Source organism: Anguilla anguilla, chromosome 11, assembly GCF_013347855.1.
Source record: "Anguilla anguilla isolate fAngAng1 chromosome 11, fAngAng1.pri, whole genome shotgun sequence".
In the NCBI taxonomy this organism is placed as follows: Eukaryota; Metazoa; Chordata; class Actinopteri; order Anguilliformes; family Anguillidae; genus Anguilla; species Anguilla anguilla.
The window spans coordinates 31,270,591-31,295,852 of record NC_049211.1 but is presented as its reverse complement, the minus strand read 5'-3'; the positions used below and the strand labels follow the sequence as shown (position 1 = coordinate 31,295,852).

Genomic DNA, 25,262 nt, shown 5'->3' with positions numbered 1-25,262 from the left:
TGTTAAAGAGAGTCAAAGAACAGGTGAGGGCCTGGCCCTGCAGCTTTTACCATTCATTTCCTTGTTATTATGGCCCTCAACAATGTATTCAAAGTTTCAACTTTACAACTGAAACGAACATGTTAATCTAAACGAGCACAGTGTGTTTTTTTTTTCTCAAGTGCAATCAAAGACGCCCACTAAGTATTCAAGTGCTCCAGCTGAATGCTGCCACTTCAGATTGATTGAGCTGTTAATTGAATAATTACACTCATATTTTATTTCCCAATCTGAATCAGACAACTGTTGACATGCATAATATGTCCCCTCCCCAAGGTGCTTTTTGTCCAATTTTAAAATATATGATTAAAATATCCACAATTAAAGGCAGCTCCTACTTGTTTTCGAAACCTTCAATTGGTTTTTCACTCAGGGTAATGTCCTTTAACCAGTAAGCACTCCAAACATGGTGACTACATCCACACATCGATGAAGGGTGCTGTGCATGCCTTTCACTGTGTGTGTGTGGGGGCGTGCATATCGGTGCTATCTGTGATGAGGGGTTGTTTATGTGTGTGCTTGTGTGTGTCTGCGTGTGAGAGTCTGTGTGTGCCTGATCAAGTAGGCAGATACTTATTTTCAATCAACAGCTCAGTCAAGGCTGGTTAACGAGGAGCTGAAGTGGACCGATTACGCACTCTCCCTTTCTCCACCAGGTTGGTGATCATGACGATGATGCTCGTGTTCTGCTCCCAGATCATCCTCCAGAAGTCCTCGAAAGTGGACTTGAGAGGGCCCTGTGCCGCGATGTAGGCCTTTGGCTTGTTATAGCCCTGGTGGTTAGAAGAGCAGAGTGAGCCCACACATAAAATACAAACGCATGTGTTCACACACAGATACAAACATGTATGCGCATAACCATACATGGAAATGCACACACGCACTACACAAACGCATGCTCCCAAAGAACACACACAACACCAAAAACACGGAAACGTATCTCCCGCCCCCCACTCACGTCCACATAGTTGGCATTGATGTAGTCGCTGTGCTTGGAGTCCTTTCCGGCCAGAGGCCGTAACTTAACTCTGCTGTGGTCATCTGTGAAGGAAAGAGGGAGGAGAGGAAGAACAGGGTTTAGCCGCCATTTAAGGCAAAGCCTGCAGCGCTCCACACAACGGGCCTTTCTCATTGGACGCTGTGCGTCGCCGGCCACTCACAAGCCATGATGTTGATGTATCTGTTCTTGTGTTTGTTGTCGGGGTGGTTGGAGTGCTCGGCTGTGATCTTCATATCAGCCGTACAGCGCTGAACCTCCTGCAGAGAGAGACAGAGAGAATAAATATACGTTTGGTTTATTTAATTTATTTTACAGAGACAATGCACATTAATAATAGCTGGCTGGTACACAAGACCTCCTTATTGCTAGGCAACAGTGCTAACCACTGCGCCACCGAGCCGCTCAGTACAGTAGTTATTCGATACATTCAGCTGCAGATGCATTCAATAATAACATCAGCTACTAACTTGTAATAACACACCTATTGATCTCGACACACACTGTATGGTTATTCTGTATCTGTCTGCCATGTTTTGTGTGCCATTGTTTAATCACTAGCTCCAGCTAGTTTCAAACCTCCCTCCATTTTAGTTTCTTTGTTCTCCGTGAACACGTGTCTGCAGTGCGCACTCAACATGCTACATAACCCCACATGCAGGAGAACATAGAACACTACTCACATGCTTGTGTAGATGCACCCGCAGTGCTAACACACACACACACACACACACAGACACACATACACAAAATCACACATGCACTCACACATAGTTTGTTGTGCATTATGGTAATGAATTGTGCTCCTTCTACAAATGGTGGCATAATTTTAGGATAATAAATCAGTCTCATTAAGGAAATAGACTGACTATAAACTGCCGATTCCATTTCATAATTAAATTGTTTATTGTTAAAGGGGAATTTTATAATTCACTTTATAACACTTCTGGGCTCATATTATCAGTCATGAGAAGCAGTCTAACGTGGAGTTTGATGTTGAATGAGCTTCTATTGGATGGGGGGGGGGGGGTTCTCACAAGGGATTCAAAAATCTACAAATATCTAAATATTGAAGCAAGCAACCTAAAAACCGTCTGGGATGCACACAAAACTCCAGGTAGGTGTGAAAATGAGCCCAGAAGTGTTAGAAAGTGCAATTCCACTTTAAACTTGCACATTAATACTTAGCCTTAACAAAATCATGATACTATATATTTAGTTGATGCCACATTAATAAAAATGATTCAGCTAAGACGTGCAGGCATTTTGGGAGTTATTTTGATTAACAGTGACTGACTTAATTCAAAAATTAAGTTTATTGAACACAAAATACCAAAAAGGGCAGAGCACAATTCATTGTGTAAAACCATTGTTGTCCACTTGGAAAAAACTGAAGAAATTCAGCCATAATCCTATGTTGGCCAATAGGTTTTCCCTATTTATTCCAGCTTTGCAAGAAAAGGCTGCATAGATGAAGCTCTATAAAAAGAGATAAATCTCAAGCCAGGATTCATATACCCTAGAATTCAAAGGGACACACCTTCTTGTCAGTGAGATGCCATCCAAGCCCCCCATTTGTCATATTTCCATTCATCATATTTCCCAGCTGTGCATCCACAAGTTACACAGGACGCGAATGAGGAAAAGGAACTCTTAACTCATAACTAGCGCGGAAATTAGAGATAATTTTGAGATAGTCAGAGATAATTTCTCTCTTCCATGTCAGGCCAAGATTGGGACCTACGCTACACTGACAGATACCGCAAATGCACTGGAAATGAACACTTCCCAGACAGAATTATGAATTATGAATGAGGTTTATCGCAATAGAGACAATGCCACGTCCAGCATTTTAAAGATGTCTGGTTCGAAGGAATACCCAGAGGACAGCAGAATTCCCGGTGCCAGCTGTTTGCAATACTTCCTCTATTCCGGGCAGCTCTGGGTCCGTTCGCTGGTCAGATGTGTTTCTCACACGGCCCAGAAGAGGGAGCTCTGCACACACTGATGGATGCACTGTCACAACACTGCATGAAGATCAGCGTCTCTGCTTCTTCGATCAACACCAAATCTTTTCACCCAGACAACAGCACTATTTATTTTTGCATGATTTGCAGTTTATGGTATACTGTATATTACAAAGCGATTTACATAAGCAGAGGATGTTGTTGGATAGGTCAGATACTCTTTGACTTACTGTCCAAGGAAGGAGCCACTTTCTAAATCAAGACCGCAGACCTCTGCTAAACATAAGCCGGTATCAGAGATTGTAACTGTGCCTCTAGCTCCAGTGGTCCTTTCCTTAATGTGCTAAATGCATATTTTATCAGCTACTTCGGCTACTAACAAAGCAACCAAAGCAACTTTGCAAATGACAAATGGCTCAATTAGAAATACTACATTACTGACCGCTTCTAAACAGACTTGGGTGATCAGAGATCTATCTCTCTTTAATAGATGTGAGATTATATTTTCTAAATAGATACTGGCCCATTCTGATCTATTTTCCAAAACATATCTCAGAGATTGATAAAATGTCTCCCAAATATAAATTGATCTTCCTCTCCTAAATAGATATCAGACTGATGACCTTTCTCATACAAATAAATATAAGAGATTTATGATACAGCTCTTCCTGAATCATCTGTCTGAGATCTGGCCATTGGGAAGAAGCCTGAGGTCCCTATCTGTCAAAAGTGGTAACCAACCCTGTTCCTGGAGACCATTTTGTAGGGTTTCACTCTAACCCTAACAAAGCACACCCCATTCATAGTTTTGTTGAGCTGCCAATCAGTAGTCAGGTGTGCCAAATTAGGGTTGGAATGTAAACCTATAGGGTGGCAGATCTCCAGGAACAGGGTTGGTTATCACTGCTTTTAAAACTCAACAACTTTGTGCTTGTTTGCCTCAGCAATGACACAGCACACCTTAAATTTAATAGCTACTCAAATTTTAATGTAGTCCAAAATGCAATTTAGTTCAGTGTTCTAGTTCTATGTAATTTATTAATGGGACTTCTTACTAGAATTCCCCTTCATAATTTCTAATTTGCAAATAAATAAATGTAATATAGAAACCACTAGATGCAATTTCTCTCATTTTATTGTTTAATGCAATTTATGTAAATTGTTTATTTAATTTTTGCATGCCGGCTACTTCATATGAAGTTCCCCCTGGGAATAATAAAGTTATTCTATTCTATTCTATTCTATTCGATTCTATTCTAAATGCATATCAGAGATTGATGATTTATTTCATTTAAATACATATCAGAGACTTATGTTCTATCTCTCCCAAAAAGATATGAGAGAGCAGGCATTAGAAAGGAGAAACGGAGATTAAAAGTAGAGATTCTCTAAACAAAGGAGAAGCAGCAGAGATAAAGGAGTCTTAGAAAGCTACAGAAACATGGCTTAGCCAGGTTCAGAAAACAGCATGGGGCTTGCGTAAGTTCTGAAATACAGCTTAGCCAGATTTGGAAACCAGAACAGCAAGGGGCTTGTGTAAGAACAATCATCATCAAAGTTCAATCATCATTCAAAGCAGTAGGCAGCTGGGACCCACGGATGAAATAAACCCAGCACTGACAACGCTGATAGAACATTCTTAAATATCTTCTTTTTTTTTGGGGAACCTGCGTACTGCCCTCATAAAAATATCCACTTGAACTTCATCACATCCCACAACCCAGCTGAACCTAGAGATGAACTCAAATCCAAGATATGCAGATACCACAGACTTGTCATAATCACGGAACCCCAAAAGAAACTTGTTTTTAGTCAGTGTCGGGTTTGACTGTGTAGGTAATAATTACTCCTTCAAGCAAAAAGTTACAACTTTTTCATGCTTACTCTCAAAGTTTCTTTTAAAAGAACTTCAGTTACTACCATTGCCGTGGACATGATATAAAACATTAAAAAAGAAAAAAACACTGAACTGTCAATTACCCATAATGACCTTGCACACCTGAAGAAGATTAAAAAAATGAAAGATAAAAAACAAACTTGGAACAAAAAAAAAAAAAAAAATGTTCTGACTGGGCAACAAAAGCAGTGGGACACTTCACTGACAGCAGCTACCGACAGCAAAGAAGCAAGCAACAGAAGGATTATGAAGGAAGGGCTGCAAATTTTTAATGTCCTTCAGTGGTAAAATGGCAGGTATGTGGGTGCGAAGAAACCTCAGACTTAAAACGAATAGGAAAAAAAAGACTTTATCTAACACCTCTCTGTGTGAGCAATGACTCAACAGCCAAGACTACACACTTACTGTAGATTCCTGATACAAATGCTGTTGTAACCAACTTACAAAATCAAACAAAATGCGAATCTAGAGCATCCTTGGTGCATAGACAAGGACAAAACTATTCAAAGGAAGAGAAAGAAATCCACACTCATTTACATTTTTATTTGAGTTCAGTGCATGCAGACCTTCAGCTTGCGCCTTCATCAGCGCATGCTAATTAAAGGTTTCAAAAACGCCTTAGATAGGGCATTGTCAATTAGAGCAAATTGCAATTTTATTATTCTACGATGATGGGTGAAATGCTTATGCATATGGGATATATTTTCTGGCTAACTTTTCAAAATGGTGAACTACTTAAAAACAATGGTGCTGAAAGAAATATACCGTGATAATTTTCACTTACAAAGGCAGTAATGTCTGAAAATCCTGTCGCAGGAAAGTAAAAGCACAGAATAACATATTCCCAAAAATGTACAGATGTGTTCCACTGCATTTGGATAAGCAGAATATTAAGAAAATATTTTTCAATACCCAAAAATATTTATAAATATGTTTATAAAAACGATTCATTCCTCACAAACAGTGCCAGATTTGTCTTATCTGTGAATGTCAAAAGCACAACCAATGCTTCATCCGGTCTCGGCTGTCTGAAATGTTAAAGACATGTCATATAACATTGTCATCAGTGTGTGAAATACCAAGCACTTAATTCCCAGATGATCTGGCATCATAGCAAATCAGCCAGGCATAAGCGTATGGTCAGGCCAACTATTCACATTTATTAATAACTGCATATTCAGAAGGTGATCACAAAACTCGTATTTCTAACTAACTAATTTTTAACTAATGTAACGGTAACAAAGTTGCCCGCCAAACCTGTTCTGAACATCTACAGTTGGAAGATTGGCTGCGTTCACATGGCAACGACTTATTTGGAAACACTGAACACTTGCAAACGCCGTCAGTGCAAAGTGTTCAGGTCAGCGCTGAACCAGAGGGTATGCACCCCTCCTGAACACTGAACACCTGAACATCTGATTCCCCATAATTCCTGGGCTGCTCCATCATTACAACAGGCAGGTGGTGCTCCCTGACAGAGCCTGACTGCACTCAGGGAAGAAGCCTGGACACTGTGCTGCCTTATTTTCACGCATCAGAAAAGTGAATTGATTTGTGAAACCCTGCTGGACACTACTTCAAAGACTCTTCGGCCATTCTGAATGCTTAAACTCTTCATAGTAACTGAGTGGGTCCAGTGCAATGAACACACAGTACATTAATATAGACGAGCCAGATACTCAGCTCCACATTCTTAACGATGATAGTTCTGTCTTTCTCTTCTATTCAAGTAGAAAATGGCCTTCCAGTTTTGGAAAACAGCAGAAACTCATGCTACTACCCGATGCCTCCTCTAGTTACAAAGAAAGAAAAGGTGGTTGGTGCCAACTCTCTGGTTAGTTCATTTTATCTATAGTTGACCTATTTCCTCATTCTCTGGGAGTGTTGACAGCATCATGTGACCCCTTGGCCACACCCCTAATTATCTGCCCTGAACCCTGCTGTATGAGACTGTGGCTCCAGAAAAGGAAGACTGTTCAACCTCCTGCCTCATTCCCCCTTTACAAACCTTCCTGCATTCTGGGAGTGACAGTGAAAGGCACAGGACAGCTCTATGTGGAGTCAAGGAGACAAAAAGACAAAGAGAGGTCTCCCCTTCGCTCATTATGTTCATTAGTAACCTCTGGGTCTGGCCCCACTCCGGATTTGATTATGTAAATGAGCAAGCTGTGATTGGCAGGGTGACAACTGACAAAATCCAGACCACAGCTGGACCTCTATATCATCTTTATCCATCATGAGCTGCATAGCCACTAATCTGATTCCACTATTTGTTAACATGATACAAGACATTTTTCTTATTAAGGCCTTTAGACACATTTCATTCCAGCCAACAATTACAACCCCTGAATTGTAACTAGCTGTTAATTGCTCTTAATTCGACACTGAGGGACCGTTTACCCTGTTAAAGTCAAACTGTGTCAGAAATAGCCATGCATTCCTGGAATAATAGACTAAATGTCCCATTATCTCATTCCAGGACTTTTAATCAGGCAGACCCACTAATTCTTTCATTTTCTGTAATGTGCAGTATGTCAAACAAATCCTACATCGTAGACTGGCAGGTGAAATGAGTGGGTAATTTAGGTAATTTAGGTAATTTGCGTAAAACAAAGTGATCAAACAAAGCAAATGCAAATGAGCCAAATCTGCACTGTGTTAAAATAAGCTCGAGGAAAAAAATAAACACATTTTTTTGACAACCTTAATTGATCAACACATTGGCTGTAACAAAAACCAGTAGTCATAACGCCACACCAGGACAGTTTTCTCTGGAACAATCCATATTTGTAAGCACACTGTGACATTACCCAATGACATGAGGATGTGGCAGCCCCCTTCATTTTAAGCGAGAATGATTCATTAATTAATTAGCCATCAAGGACAACCTTGTTCTTAAACCACAGGGAGGAAAAGAGTGAAGAGTACAATGTTTAAGCTCCTGTAATAGCAGCCTTCTGTTGTCGAGACTATTATCACCACAAACTCCCGTGAGGCTTTGGAGTGAAGCATTAGCTCACATCTGGCAAAACCCTCAGCACCAGCACCAGGCAGCAACCGAGAACGAAGACTGACTGAAAACAAAGATGATTGTGTACTTGAGGTGCCAGAGACACAGCTGTGATCAATAGCAGAGCAGAGGGGAACCATAAATAATTTACGGCAGCACTGCGCATTTGATAAGCTCAGTTACAGCGGGTTCTCCAGAGGCGGGTCTAACGGCTGAGCCTTAACCCCGGCTGCTGTGATCCCCCTGGTCCTGCACAGCCAACCAAGCAGAGAAATGCCTGAGACATAGCCTCATTCCTGCACCATCTGTCCCATGCGTTAGCAGACACACATACACACCCTCTCACACACACGACACACAGGCACAGACACGTATACAAAGAAAACACATGTTAAGACTGTCCTCAGAGAGACACTCTAACCACACTCACCCTCTCCCCGGGAGCAGAGAAGAACCTCACAGCCAAGCAGAGAGAGCTCTCACCTCAAATCCTTCAGAGAAGCCGTGCTGGTTGTTTGAGTACAGCTCCATGACGTGTTTCACAAACTGCTTCACAGGAATGGCCTCTGTGTCATCTGAAAGGGGAAACACACTGCCTTCAATGCCCGTGCAGATCAAACACAAAACAGCGCATATAGTATGTGCGTGTGCATGCATGCTTGTGCGTGCGTAGGCAAATGTGTCTGTTTGAGTATGTGTATGTGTGAATCATGTCTGTGTGTAGTGTGTGCATACATCATGTTTTGTGCAAATTCAGTGCCTGTGCATATGTGTGATACATGTGCATCTGTGATTCCATGATTATATATAAGCTTAAGTATATGTAGACCCATAAACCACTTGGACAAATGAGAGAAGCCCATGTATCTCAAGGTGCTGGTATTGACACTATTTCACTATTTCAGAATGACAAATGAATGCATGGGTTATTCATGTCCTTCAAGTGCATGTTTCCTATAGGTCATATGAGTTCAGGGCTTTCATCCTGTGGCAGTAAATCAATAAATAAAGACCAATCTGTCAGTATCTCTTCCATATGAGACTGAGCCACAGCAGGTTTTGAGTGAGATTTGCTGTCTTCGACAAATCAATGCTCTTCTGCTGGGAGGTCATGCAGGGGAACAACACCCAAACAGCGCAGTAGAGTTATTCATGTTTTTGATGTGACGCGACTTTACTGAGGTAGTTTGCAACCAAAGCTAGTTTTAATGTTCGAACTCTCTCTGGTCTTTCACTGAAGTTTATGCTAAATATTGCATCTGACAGGTAAGAGATGAAGTGGGGGCGGAGCCTCCAGCACAGAGGATGTAAGACATGTTTCCCTGCAGCTCTGTGAGGATGTGTCAACGTTTTTTTTTTACTTTTTGAAAAGCACTCCGCTCATATTTTTGTGACCGAAAAGCATCTATTTTTGAAACTGTCTGGTTCGCTTTCCTGCCTCTGTAACTTTTGCAATGTCATCCGTTAGACTGAAAGGAGATTCTACGCGCACAGGCAGCGGCAAACCCTTGCACTTTCTTGAACTGGCAACCCTGGGGGATGGCGGTGCAGGTGCTCCTGCTAATGCCCTTAGCCCAGCTGCTGCATCAGTGTCCAATGGACTCGCTGAAAATGATATCTATGGTAAGACTGATTCCCTGGCATCCGACCTACGCTGCAAGATTACCTCAGTCAGGCAGGAACTGAAAAGCAAGGTGGAGCCCCTGCGGCAAAAAGTAAGCATCAAGAATCATATGCCATCCATGAGCTGGACGCAGTGACCAGATTTTGCTGCTGGATTCCAAGGTGAATAAGCTCATGGGTCAGATGAAAGTGGTCACGGACAAATGTGGGGACTTGGAAAGGAGATCGAGGAGAAACAACATTCGCCTGGAGGGGTCGCCGGAGGGCATGGAGAGTGTCCGCGGCCCACAGACTTTGCTGCTCAGCTGCTGAAGGATGTTGACCCACCTGGACGTGAAGTGGCTTCTCGACCAGGCCCACCACACACCATGAGGAGCAGGCACCCTTTGTTATCCGTGTGCATTTTCTCCACTTCCCACAACAGAGATTTTGCACCGGGAGGGGAAATCCTACCAGCAGTCCCCTCCCCTGTTTAGAGGCAAGAAACTATCCATCTTCCCAGATGCGGAGCACACCGCATCTGCTGCCAAGAACTGGGCAGCCAACGCCAATGTTAAGTGCCAGCTGCACTCCAGTTCCAAGGTTCAGTTTTGATTGCATTTTCCGGCAGTCCTGAGGATCACCCCGCCTGGCGGAGCCACACACAGGTTCGAGGACCCAGCTGCTGTCATGGACTTCGTCCAGGTGAAGGTGACCGCAAAAGGCCGTCACACCTGCCGCGGCAGTTTAGCCGGTGATGGAATTGCTGGACTGGGAATTTTCTGCATTGGACGGACTAGCACATCATGCAGGCCGGGTAAGAAATCACTGGACTGAATAATTTTACTTCAGCTTTGATTAGGGGGCCAAACAGAAAGGCTTGTGGTATTTGTATTATTACACTTCTGCCGTGTTTTTTTCAATTCTGCCAAAAACGCCTGGTTGTTTTTTTTTACAAAACCTGGTACACTGATAGAACGTTACCCTAAACAGTGATTTAATGATTTTGGCCACGACTGTCCACTTTTTGGCGCTGCAGGAAACAGTTGAAAATGCAAACTTTGACAGCCCATAACTCATGACCCCTTTGACCAAGAAAATAAATTATTTTTTCCTAGATTCCTCTTCGCTCATAGAACAAATTAATAGCTACCGCAAAACATTTTCAGAGGTTAGACTTTCTGCAATTTGGAATTTTTTGAAAAATGTAAAAGTCAATCTCCTCAAATAACCATCTGCAGAAAACTTGGAATATAACATCTATTTGTGAATATCTTATAAAGGAACTTGCTTAGTTTAAGCTCAAGCACACAGCAAGCCAACAGATTTTCATGTGGGTATGGCTTTTTACCCAAAAAACTAATAAATCACAAATGGTTCCACATAACTTGGTGTCTATAGACAACTCCATCCTGAGGACATAAAGAATCAGCCTGAATAAACCACATGGTGGCGCTATAGAGCTCCCAGCTAATGACTGTCTGACTTTTTGTACAAGTAAAAGATACAATTAAGAAATCACAATTCACAGTGTGTTCCACGTGAGTAATAATCAACTGAACAGACAACTAAAACCTATTTATTAAAATAATACTTTCGTTTTCATTTTTTCCTTTACAAATATAAGAATAATGTTTATACTAACTTCAGTAATATCAAACACAATTACAATATCTAGGAAAGTTTTTGGGACTGATACCTTAAAACAAATTAAAACTGTGACTTCTGAGAATGTCTCTTTCTTACAGAAAGTTTCAAACGAAAGAAGTATGCCTTTTGTAAAACTCGCCACACAGCTTTTTCCATTGAGCGTGGGGGTCGAGACAATGTTAATTGTTAAATGAATGAACATAGTTAAATTTGATTTTTTCTAAAGGATTATTTCACTGTATTTCAACTGTACTTCCTGTATGAATAGACATTCTTAAATTGAACATTTGTAGGAAATGTATTTTTTAAAGTGAAAAATATTAACATAAAATGCAGTCGCAGTGTGCCTATTTTGTTATTTTTATGCTTTAGAAATCATCAGAATGCAGGAAATGAAGTCCTTGAAATCCTGAAAATTTGGAAAATGTCCAATTTCTGAGGACCTGAGGATGGCAAATATGGATATACTGTACCTCCCAGAGAAACCCTAGTGACATTTCACACGGACACACCGTTCATAACCGTAACGTGCCGTCTGATCCCATACGCTGTACAGGCCACCTCAACCGCAGCAGTGCGTTTTGTATTCAACTCGGCAATATCCGATGGTCGTTTGGCAGTTGTAATGCCAGGGAGCTTAAAATCCCCTGCCACACTTAAAGAGAGATTAGGGAGATCCTGTAGAGACTATTAACTGTCCAAACAGTGGATCCATTACAGTCACGCCTGACCTTGCTTTGCTCTGTGTCTGTTGCGCACCTCTCCCTCGGAAAGATCAATAAATGCACACGGGCCTTTCCAAGCACAGCACACTCGTGCAGAGACACACAGACTACACGCACAGGAACGGGCCCTATTTCAAATACATGGATTTGAAATATGCATTTGTTATGAATGCATTTCATTTGTGAAATTAGCTGCTTGCTTCTTTTTTTTTGTATGGTTTGTACCTCTGTGCCACCTGTAAAGCAAGATACAATTATTTGGGAGGTATTTCTAACAAAATACAGAAGTTAATTTTTGTCTATCCATGTAAAACACATGCTTGCACAGCATGTAGCCACAAATACACTGAATCAGAAGAACAAGACAAAAGGAAACAGCAATATAGGTCAGCCTGCAAACAGCAAAAAGATTATCATTATCTCATGATAATCCATGATAATGATGAAAATGATCATTTGTAATCCCTGGTGCTAATCTATCTACAATCTCCCCAATTCATTATAGAATAACCGACAGTGTCAAAGAACATTTCATTGTCACAAAAATGTATTGTTTTGTAAAAACAAGAAATTCAATTACGTCATCACACATTTTATTCTTCCTGTGTTCATAACCCATAAATATTGAGGTAATTTGAATACCTCAGTACGTAGCTGATTCTATGTTTAAACAAACAAACTGATCTATGCTGAATCTCAGATTGGTGAACACAATTCCCAGAATCCAATCTTGCCACCTTTCATAATTGAGACGAGAACAAATTGCATTGGCAGCGTTGGGAAGGAAGGAGAATTGGTCCAGTACTGAGCCCATCATTGACAATTTCTTCACAGACTGGAGGAAGAGTGCCATGCGCATGTCAAAATAAACCTGCTCTCTCTCGAGCTGAATGATCCCATTACCTCACATACTGGCACCCTGTCACATGAGGACACCACACACACAAAGCTGTATGTCACTGCTAGACCTGGAACAGCAATCACTTCCCCCGTCAGTTTCCCATAATCCTACTCTCCAACTGTTCCTGCCCACATGCCACAAGGGGTTTGAAGGAGAAGTGTCGAGCAGCGGTCTGGGAGCTGAACATGTAACTGGAAGATTGCAAGCTCAAATCCCAGCTGAGGCACAGTCATTGTGCCCTTGAGCAATGGAACGTTGTGTGAAACGCTTCCTAAAAATATCCAGCAGAAATAGCTGGAAATGTCTCCCAGGGGTACAGCGTTCCCACGCCCAAGCAGAAAGCAGAAAAAAAACAGCTCCTGAGACTGACCGTGTTGCTACTTTATGGACAGGCATTCCTTCTCGAGCTGGGGTCAGGATAAATCAGGCAAATCAGGTGAGTAAAAGTGACAAATACCAAAATCTTCATTTCATGGCATTCATTTAGCAGATGCTTTTATTTAGAGCAAATTATAATGTAGGAGAACCTAAGTACATTCACCTGCTTTATTTGCATAATAGTGCTAGACTTGGCTAACAGCATTCCTGGACCAGCAAGTGTATAAAGTGAGCTCCATAATGTTTGGGACAAAGACCTGATTTGGCTCTGTACTCCATAATTATAGATTTTTACTCATACAATCCATATGTGGTTAAAGTGCAGATTCTCAGCTTCTTAAAAGGCATTTTTATACATTTTGTTTTCACCATGTAGGAATTACAGCACTTTTTTTAGGGAGCCAGTGTTTTTAAATCATCTGTATTCATTTACTGATGACCATTGCAAATGACTTTTAGAATTTTCCTATCATCTTATTTCATTTCTTTTCATTTTAATGTTACCTTCTTTTCCTCTATATAGTTTTGTTGGGAATGAGTTGTCTTTTTATCCAGTATGGCCTCACATAGAGGGAAGCAGGTTATTCTTTCGTTTAATAATTTTAATGTATTTCTTGAGAAGCACATTGAATTTTCCTTGTTCTGTATAAAATTTGCCTTGTTGAGCCTCGACAGAGGGAGTCACAGAGGAAGGGGAGGGAAGAGGAGGAAGAAAGAAAGATACAAATTAGCTGGAGAACCGTGAGGCTGGAGGTGGAGCAGGCTGTCAGGGGGACTAGGCCCAGCTGATTGCTTTGTGCTTGGGAGGGGACTGTGCCAAAGTGAAGTCAAAAGAGTGGAGGAGGGGAGGAATCTGGAGATTGAGTGCCACCCAGACAAACAGGAAAATTGCCCAGAAAGATTGGGGAGTTCCATCCTCTGGGAACGAGCCGAGAAGTAAATCCAACTCCTCAAGGAACCTTTTGTCACCATGTCCACCCTCAAGCCGTCAACATCTAAAGTCTAAGACCTCGCAAACGTTTGATTGTATATGCATTATTTTTTTCCCAAATGTTCTAAGACTTGAGTGCACACCTCTTCAGTGTTGTGCTTTCATGGGTTGTAATGATTCCAATGATATCATTGCACATGAATCTGTTTCAATGTGCTTTTAAAAACATGGTCCTGCTCTCATCGGAATCAAGAAATTCGCTGCTCATTCCCTGCTGGGAAATGTGATGACGAGTTATAAATACATTGTACTATTAAATAGCCTAGAGCAAGTTAATAACTACAGCAGAAATCCTAACGTGTGATTCATGTTACAGAAATACATGTCCTCACAGCGGTTCCGTATTTTATTAGCCTAACTTGTGCAACCAACATTGACATCTGCCAATTAACAGAAGTCAAGACCATTAATTTATAATTTTGTTTCCTGATTGTAATTGGTTTTTGTCTTGAAATAATTATGACCAGTTCTCTTCACCAAAGTGTCCAAAGATGCAGACTTCTGAGAAGGGCTCATTAAAGATGGTGTCAAGCCGCCCCTGCCCGTACTACTCATACGGACCAACCCTAAATTATGTGAGAGGTCATGAGTAGACTTTCGTGATGTAAATTGCAACAATGTATGGAATATGTATGATGGAGGGGAAGAACAGAGAATTCCCATGACTTTGAAACGAGTAAGGTAGTTCTGCCAGCCTGGGCCAATTGGGCAGGTTGTGTGGAAGAAAGAAGACAGCAGAAAAGGCTGTAGGGGTTGCATTGGCATCTGGGGTGATCCAGGTTTCGGTGGAGGTGTATATCGGTGATGACTCTCACTGACATCATCAGTGATCAGAAAAAAAGTGCTGGTGCTCAAGTTAACAACTTGCCATGAATATGCACTTTTTAACATTTAATAGGCTATTAAACTCCAAGAACCCATAGTAGGCATGTTTTTAGATGGTAAATAAATTCAAATGAACTTGATGTAAAATTGAAGAACAATTATGTTTATTTTGAATAAAAATTGAACTGTGGTTCAAAGGCGGAATTGTATAATTATTTCTCTTTTCAAAAGCTGACTGACTATACTACATTGCATATAATTAAATAGTAAAAAATATAATAAAAATAAAAAGTTCACTATATCCTTACCATTCTTTTGGGGGGCACTGTATCTTAGAATTTGGATAGATGATGAATGTACTTGTAAGGCACACATTGAGACACTTGTCATAAAGCTGAGATTAAATCTGAGTTTCTTTTATAAAAATAAAGCCTCTCTTCTCAAGTCATGTAGACAGAGGGTTGTGGAAGCAAACTTACTCTCAGTATTAGATTATGGAGATGTCATCTATAGCCATGCTTCCTCGTCTATATTAAGACCATTAGATGCTATCTATCATTCAGCATTGTAATTTATGACAGGTGAAGCATGTTACCCATCGCTGTATTTTGTATAAAAAGTGGGTTGGCCTCATTATGTGAGAAGAGAGCAGCATTGGATTATGTTCATTTATAAGACCATTAGACAGAAACTCTCATCTTATCTCCACAAGCTTATTAGTTGAAGGGTTGGACTTTATCAGACTTATTCTTAGGAATGGTTGCTGCTCCGGGTGTGTGCTGTTAACAGAGCTAGGGAGAACTGCCTTTAGACACTGTGCACCATATACGTAGAATAAATTACAGCAGTCTTTGAAGCTCAATACCTTAGCTCCTATTTGTACATTTTCAGAGGTGGAAAGTCCAGGGGGCAGAAAGTAAAAGTCCTGCCATGTATTTCTTCCACCCGCAAACTCAGCCAGCTAATTAGTTTTACCTCATGACTGAAAAATTGTACTAATTAGCAAATCCAGGTGATTGGAACAAAATACTGGGGAGGACTTTTACCTTCTGGACCTGAATTTTCCACCTTTATCCTTTTTAGAGGTCTGATAAAAACCTGATTAGATTTAATTTAGAACATTTTAATTAATGTTGCATTACTGTTTGTATGTTCTGACTAGTGCCTAATCTACTGATCGTTTTCATTTTGTGTTTTGTAAATAGTGTTGCTTCGTCTGTAAACTCTGCACTATCAAAAAAGTATTTTTTATTTGTTTTGTTTTTGAGTACTAAATAGAGGTAAATAACAAAATGATAACAGGAACACTTCCTTGTTGAACAGTATGGAACCACAGGAACAAGGCTTTCTCCAAAAAGGAATTATTTGAGAGCATTTCTTGCTGCTATTTTGATCAGGGCCTTACCTCTCATGCATACATTATCTTGCTGACAAGCTTTGCATTTTTAGATGCAGACTGACAACACATTTAGTCGTTTCCTGCCGGTGTTATCTGTGTGCATTTTAACCTATTTTTTTTCCTACTGGGGTTATAACAAGTTTTTTAAACAATGCATTTGCAGATCAGGTTGTTGGCAGATTGCAGGCAGTGGGGGGTGATATAGTGGGGTAGAAATACAATGGTTGCAGGTGATAAGCAAGGATGGTGGTATAAAAAAGGTGCGATGGAGAACTGATCATCATAAACATTAGCAGATTTATCGTTCTGTGTTAATACTCTCTGTGTTAATATATACACTTATATTACATTCACCCCACTTAGGATAGAGGCAATTATTTTTTAAAGGAATAAAGGAGAAAGAACCATAAAATAATTTGAGATGGACAGTCAATCAGAGTAATACCTAAGCAACGCAGCCATAAAACATATAATTACCAAAGTAATAGGCTTAAACAAAGAGCAGAAGTCTCATCATTGACTGCCTACCACAACTGCAATACAGCAATGAGGTTCAAGGCAAAATGAATAAGCAAAAGAAAATGGAGATTCTTTGTTCGTTTAGTGAACACATGCTGATGTTAAAGCTAATTGGAAAGGATTCATTTCCAAATAAATTAAACAAGTGAAATATATTTACATGCACACATCTCTCTCTTCCATCCTGTCTCTCTCTCTCTCTCTCTCTCTCTTTCACACACACACACACACACTCACATTCAATAATACAGCCAAAGATAAGAATTAATTATCCAGTTAACAGAACAAAGGTAGCGTAAAAATAGGATAATTTACAATCATTCATTTTTTCTTCTTTGTGGCTGTGCTTATTGATTTAAGCAAATTAATTCTCAAAGTCTGCTCCAGCACTAATGGCGGTTGAGAAAACTAGTTACAGAGCCGGATGATATTGGAAAGCTGCCACGATTTGCAAAGGCTAACATACAGACTGAGTTCATCAACAGCTGCCTTCATTACAGTGCACTGCTGCAGGAAAGAAAAAAAAACAACCCTAGGAAAATTAGGGGAAAAAAAACCTAAAGGCTGACATCGGAAACTTTCTTATGAGAGCAAGGTTTCCATGGAAACCAGTGATCAGAGGGGAGGAGCCAGAGTTGGGGCAGTGGCCCCTGCCCTTACCTGGCCGTAGCAGGCCAGGAATGAAGCTCACCTGGAATAGGAATGACAGGGATGCTCTCATTGAGGACCACACGAGGGGAGCTGCTGTCTTCCACGTAAAAGTGAGCCGTTTGGAAAAACCTCCTGCGAGACAGAGGGGAGAGAGGAAGAACATTAAGGAACCCCACATTTAATTATGTTTTCTTTTGTATTGTAGTAACGTGCAATGTTAGCAATGTAGCAATGTCAGCAAATGTAGCTTGATTCCCTTTCATACGTTTTAAATCGGATGCCTTAAAATTTGCCATTGTACTACGTTTCCCATCAGCCATTTTACCAACATCTCATAAGCATCATAGACAGCAAACTATGGGAGCTTGAAGCAAGGGAAACACAGAAATGGCGGCAATACAATTTCTTTCAAGATCAAGGATAAAAGATAAGACAATCATGATGACACACCGCCTTTCATGACTCAAGACTTGTGTATGTAGACATTTCAGCCTCATTACCGTAAACCCAAATTCATATCAACCTTATTACAGTATTATAGGCAGGTCAGCCATCTTGTCATATCCCATATTACCATCAGGCTTCCGGTCAATCAAGCTATTTTATTTTTACACAGCACTCTTCATCTCAATGCGTCTCAGGTTGCTGAACAGATAAAAACCACAAGTGAAATACAAACCAAGCCACAATCCAGTCAGTCACATGCAGATTACTGTATATAAATCACAAGCAAAGAGAAGTGTCTTTGTCTAAAAGTAGCCATCGCTTCAGCATTTCTTTTATTAGTTGCCAGGGAGTTTCACAATTCAGAAGCACCATAGTCATTATCCTACCTTCGAACAGGCGGCCCCATTAATTACACATTAGTCTCCTACACTCTCAAAACAGATGTGCTAAAAACAGCACTTTACGTGTTCTGTTACTTACAACACAGTCTGTTAACAAGCCTCCTTTTGTAACACATAAATTGTATATTTGTAACGCAAAAGTAGTTACTTTGACACAAAATGTGTTGAAAGTAACACAAAAGCAGTAAAACAAAAAGTGATGGATATTAAGAGCTATCAACAACCATATATTCACTTTAGCTCTGTTCTCACAGTCTATAACCACACCAGAGTCCCAAGTTCATAGTCTTTTTTCTTTCTGTAAAAATGTATATTGGTATAGGAATATATGCATTTCAAGTAATGAGATTAATTATCCCACTTGTTAAAGATGTTCCTCAAAACCTAAAATGATGTCTGGCTAAAGTTCTAAAATCACAGCCACTCTCCCTTCAGTAGTCCAAAGCAACTAATCTTTCCATCATGGGAAATTCATGGTGCCTTACCCTGTACATCCCGCACACAGGCTGCAGCGCATGCCCAGCACAGACACATGAAGTACCATCATCAGAGCATAGTGTGGTGCATATGACTGTCACACACACACGCGCACATGCCCACGCAACAAACACATGCACACGCGCATGCACACGCACGTGTACACAAACACACACACACACACACACACACACACACACAAGCACAAACACAAACAGAAGCACAAGCACACACACACGCACACTTGCACACACACACGCACACTTGCACATGCACACACACGAAAAAACATGCATGCACATACGAATACAAACATATACATATAGATACATAATGCTTGGGACAAAGACATATTTTTTCTTAATTTGACTCTGCACTTTTTGAGAGTATTTATTTACATTTCGGTTTCACCAGGAAAGAATAACTGCACTTTATATACATAGTCTCTCCATTTCAGGGCCCCATAATGTTTGGGACATATTAATGTTACGTGATGAAAGTAGTCCTGTTAAGTACTTTTGAGCATATCATTTGCATGCAATGATTGCTTGAAGTCTGTGACCCACACCCTCCAGGTGCTGAGTATCTTCTCTGGCGATGCTCTGCCAGGCCTGTACTACAGCCATCTTAAGCTCCTGCTTGTTTCAGTGGCTAGTGGCCTTAAGTTTTCTCTTCAGCATATGAAACGCATGTTCAGCTGGATTCAGATTGGGTACATGATTTGGCCAATCAAGAATTTTCATGTTTTTGACTTTCAAAAACTCCTATTGTTGCTTTAACAGGATGTTTGGGATCATTGTCTTGTTGTAGGATAAAGCGCTGTTCAATGATTTTGGAGGCATTTGCTTGAACTTGAGCAGATAGGATGCTTCTATACATCTCAGTTGCAACTCTGCTGCTTCTATCAGCAGTTGCATCATCAATGAAAACAAGTAAGCCAGTATCTGAGGCAGCTACGTATGCGCAAACCATAACACCCACACCACCATTTCACAGATGAGTTTGGGTGTTTTGGTTCTTGGGCAATTCCTTTTGGCCTCCACATCCTTGCCATTACTCTGATACAGCTAAATCTTAATCTCATCTGTCCACAAGACAGATGAGATCAAGATTTTGGCCAATGTCACTGACTGTTTTTTTTTCTTATTTCGCATATCTCAACCTCATAAAGGCTTCCTTGACTTTCATTGGCACAACACTGAACTCTGTTGACAAACACCAATAACAACTCCAAATAAAATCAAACGCCTAGAATCAAGACTAGAACAAGACTAGCGTATCCAATTAATCAGAAACACCTGGAAAGCCATTTGTCCGAAACGTTGTGATGCCCTGGGGTTGCCATTTATAAGAAATGCTGTAATTTCTACATGGTGAAACCAAATGTACAAAATACCCTCTAATTAAAAGCTGAGAATCTGCACTTTAACCACACATGAATTGTTTGATTAAAAATCCAAAATTCTGGAGTACAGAGTCAAAAAAAGGACAAATATGTCTTTGTCCCAAACATTATGAAGCTCACCGTACACACACACGGAGATACACAAATACATAAACACACACACAAACACACACACACACCTACATACATGCATGCATGCCTACAGCCATGCTTAAAAATTATACTTTAAAAGTTTGTGTATGAAGCCAACTCTCACTGCTGTTTCTCTTGTAGAATCAAATCAGGAGCCAACCTCACAACACAGAGGAAAGCAGGTCCTAATGCTATTAGCCCATAATGCCGCATCTTCCTTCACTAGCCTCTTCATCACAGGACCGAGGTCAAGCTACACAATCTTCCTTATGACAGGCAGGAAAGTTAGCCAGCAGTAAGCGAGCGAGAGTCCTAGCTCTCCCAGCACGTCGTCCTCAGAGACAGAGCACACACAGAGCCGCTGGGGCAGAGCAGCCGCCCAGTCACACGCTCGTATCTGCCCCCCGAAGCTTCTCCTACCTGTACTGGAGGCAGAAAAGGGAGCATATCCCAGCCATCCTGGACAGCAGCAGGACCAACACAGAGGAGAGTGCCTGCTGCATGGCTCTATGGAGAGAGAGAGCCAGCAAAAGAGAGGGGGGGAGGTGGGGTCTTCCCCAGACTGTGTTACTGACTGGGGTGGGGTGAGGGGGGGGGGCATGGTGGCAGCATGCGAAGAGCTAGCGTTGCTCTGGCTACCAGAGGGGGAGGGGACTTGGTGCGTTTCATGTCTCAATGGAATTAGCATCACACAACACTGCCTCTCTCTTACTGACGGCTCTTAATAAACTCCTCTTTTTCTACACCTGCTCCCACTACGCACCCCCCCCCAGTACCCCCTGCCTCCCCAGTAACCCCCCTGCCCCCTCTACACCATCCCACTGTCTGCTTCCCTTTGTTCCCCCATTTTTAAAAGCAACCTTGTTGACACTCCCTACCCTAGCTCTCCTGACGTTTATAAAGTACTACATCTTCAAGAATGTAAGAATTCACATGAGATCTCTGAAAACAACCTTTGAGTTCCAAACTAATAAATGGTTTTGCCCTTTCCGACCCGATACCAGTTACAGGCAATGCTTCGCTGTTTGGCATTGGGTTTCTCCTCACGACAAGAATAACAAGAATTACAAGTACAAGAATGTTCAAGGTTTTATGGAGAGTTCCAACTTGAGATCTACAAATTCTCCCATTGTCTGCATGTAATGCCACGCACAAAAGTGGAGTTCAGTAAAAGCACTCAGCCCTCTACATCTCCTCATTAAGATGTCAGTGTTCCCAGGAATCTGTGCTGCTGGCACTCCCTTTCAGAAGATTAGAGTAGAGAGAGAGAGAGAGAGAGAGAGAGAGAGAACACACAGAATGGGCCTTTCAGGAGAAGGCAGATTCCCTGAGGCACTCAGCACTGCAAGGGCATAATAACTCCTCCTCACAGAGTAAATTGTGGGCACGAAATAAACTCACTAGGACTAAAAACTCACCTCCCTAAAAGACAAAGGGGCTGGACCAAAAACTCACCTCATTAAAAGACAAAGGGGCTGGACCAAAAACTCACCTCATTAAAGACAAGGGGGGTGGACCCAAACTTGCCTCACACAAAGATAAAGGGGCATGACCCAAACTCACCTTATTAAAAGACAAGTAGGGTTGGACCCAAATTTACCACACACAAAGATATGGGAGTGGGACCCAAACTCACCTCATTAAAAGACAAGGGGGATGGACTCAAACTCACCTCACACAAAGACAAGGGGGCTGGACCCAAACTCAACTCATTAAAAGGCAAGGGGGCTGGACCCAAACACACCTCACTAAAAAACAGGAGACTGGACAAAAAAACTCACCTCACTAAAATAAAAGAGACAGGATCCAATCCAAACCTCACTAAAAGACAAGGGAGTGTGGGCCCAAACACACCTCACTAAAAGACAAGGGAGTGTGGGCCCAAACACACCTCACTAAAAGACAAGGGAGTGTGGGCCCAAACACACCTCACTAAAAGACAAGGGAGTGTGGGCCCAAACACACCTCACTAAAAGACAAGGGGGCGGGACCCAAATGCACCTCACTAAAAAACAAGGGGGCTGGACCAGAAACTCACATCACGAAAAGACAAGGGACAGAATCCTAACTCACTGCATTAAAAGATAATGGGCTGCACCCAAAACTCACTTCACTAAAACATAGGGGACTGGAACCACGCTCATAATCCCACTCATTATTTAGGCAGGGATTGAAACTATGCATATGGCCAAGGTTGTACTTTTATTTAAAAAAAGTATGTTTGTAAATATCTCACATAAAATCTGGTAATGTGGGACATGTCCTGGATGTTTTGCGTGACCTGGAGGGCAAACCTGAATAGCAGATTTGATTTAAGCCAAGCCAGGAGGTTTGTTAGGGGAAGGTTAACAATTTTGAGGGATATTAAATAAAAGTCACTAAATATAAGAAGCCAGTCGTTTCTTTCTGTTGTCTCAGTACTGTTATCACTGAAGAAATAATCTGCATCGATGTGTGTGTGTGTGTGTGTGTGTGTTTGTGAGAGAGAGAGAGAGAGAGAGAGCAATGCTCCTTTGAGTATTCTTTTTGTACCAATTTTAAATGAGTAGTGATGTCACATTGTTATGAGGGATGAAAGTAACAAAAATTTCTTGATAAAAATTGAGTTGATGAAAGTCCAATTGAATTGTTAATTTGTCTGTTATGAGATAAAAAATCATAAGATAGAACTGCGAGTGATTTGATAAAAACCTAAACGATTTCATTAACAGCCTTGATCTGATAAATGAAAACACTCCTTTTTATTGTCCACCCCCGCTGCTCTGTCAGTTCATTGTTTAATGCTTGCACTACCCAAGCCATTTATTGTTTAGTGTGTGCATTAAGCCTCCTGTCAATCAAAAGGCCACACCCATCAAATTAGATTTCTTTCTGCTCCCGATTGCCTTTATCCCACAGCCTTCAAGCAGCCAATCAGACCTGTTCCTAATTCTTAAACATGTCGAGGGAAAGTCAAAATAACAGGGAGCTTTGAGACTTTGTCCTACAAAAAAATGTATTTCTGCAAGAATTTCCTCTAGTAATTCTAGTCACGATGTGATACAGTATCAAATTGATTGGCTGCAGCCAAAAATACACAAGCCAGTGGTACTGAAGTGAATCCTACACTACTACAGATAGTTTGGGAGGTGGCAGCTGAGGTCACAGCAGATGATTTACTTTCAGAAGATTTGCAATCAAGGGGCAGAAAACTTGGATCAAATTCGGTGGGCACGACTTTTTGATTGACGGGAGGCGTAATGCACACGCTACTCTATAAATGGTCAGGCAGTGCACACGGTAAACGATGAACGGGCAGAGCGGTGGTGGTGGTGGTGAATGATAAAAAGGAAGGTTTGTGTTTATCAAATCAAGCCCGTTTTATTCATTCATTTTCTTATGAAATCACTAGGGCTTTTATCTGCTAATTTTTTCATAATTGAACTGCAAATTTATCTACATCACTCCCACTTTCATAAACTCCATTTTTATCGTGTAATATTTGCAATTTCCACCCCTCACACACTGTCACAGATCTCGCTGCTGAGGTGACAGGTGGGAGGATGCAATAATAAATTGAACTGTCACAAGTTCCCGCACTGCTGCTAGGTCAATGTGGGCTCGAGTGATGCACGGATGCTGTTTCGAAGCCTGGTGATAAGGGTAGCAGTGTCGAGCGGTGGGAAGTGGAAAAGAACACCTTCACGTGTTTTAGCAGAAGAGAAACAAGCATTCTCTGCATGGCCTGTGGTGGGTGCAGTGTGCAGGTCTCTCCAGGCTTTTGTAAGGGTCCAGTGTGTAGGTCTCGCTAGGCTTTTATGAGAGTGCAGTATGTTGGTCTCTCTAGGCTCTAATGATAGTGCAGTATGTTCGTGAGTGCAATCTGTAGGTCTCTCCAGGCTTTCCGGAGGGTGCAGGGTGACAGGGGCGTTCCAGGTTTTTATGAGGGTGTAGTGTCTAGGTTTCTCCAGGTTTGAATGAAGGTGCAATGTGTGAGTCTCTCTAGGTTCTGACTGGGTGTGATGTGTGTGGAACCAACATTATGCAATATGTAATGAGACCAGATTGCTTATGGAAATTATTTAGTCCCACCCAGAGGTGGAACTCCAGCAGGGGTCCAGTTACCATGGAAGCACACACATTCTGACAGCCCTCCAACCACATCACCACCAGCTGTGGTCCTTCCCCATTTCACTGTCAAACAATTGCACGAATGCGGAATTCCGGATCCTATGCACACCACACAGAGCACAGCTGTAGCTCGTTATACGAGGAGGTGAAGCACCAATATCTGGGCCAGTAGCCCAGGAGAGCAGCTGGACCAATCAGTCTGGAACCTCACTCTCTACAAGGAGCAGAGCAGAGCACACAGAGCTCTCCGAGGCATCTCCGTAGTCCTCTTACAACCCAGTTCATTTAAATTACTCCACAGCAACCAACTCCTCTGTTTCTAGAACGACACAGGCTTGCTTTCGTGTACGAAAAACACGGACAGCATCCTTGAACTCCGTGACAAATTAACAGAACAGACAGCGCTCTGATCAAACCTCTAAGAGCCAGTCCCTTCAGGGGTATCTGCAGATGTAAATAAATCAGCCGACGCTAATGAACTGCCATTCAGCCGCTCGATGGCCTGTGCCCGTGCGTGTGCGTGTGCACACATCTTGATCGCAGGGCCCATTTTATGCGCAGGTGGGGGCCAAGCAGACGAGCACGCAGCTGGTGACCTGGTACCACCGGGCCCCGGAGGGCCACAGACAGGATGGAGTCGATTAATGAGCACGGACAGTGAAATACATGTATCTTAAATATGAATTTGCACATGTGAAGTCTATATGCGATTTAAGTAGCTCACAGGGCTCCAGGGATG

At 41.6% G+C, this 25,262-nt stretch overlaps 1 protein-coding gene across 1 annotated transcript in view; it reads right to left on the bottom strand.

The window, feature by feature from the left end:
• The window catches only part of LOC118207832 (receptor-type tyrosine-protein phosphatase gamma-like), a 295,989-nt gene that overhangs the window by 15,521 nt on the left and 255,206 nt on the right, over positions 1-25,262 (bottom strand). Inside the window, exons 14-18 of the mRNA XM_035381921.1 lie at positions 17,592-17,683; positions 8,394-8,485; positions 1,200-1,296; positions 998-1,080; positions 678-812 (exon numbers count right to left, since the gene is read on the bottom strand). Coding sequence (XP_035237812.1) covers positions 678-812; positions 998-1,080; positions 1,200-1,296; positions 8,394-8,485; positions 17,592-17,683 — 499 coding nt within the window. The remainder of the gene's footprint in view (positions 1-677; positions 813-997; positions 1,081-1,199; positions 1,297-8,393; positions 8,486-17,591; positions 17,684-25,262) is intronic.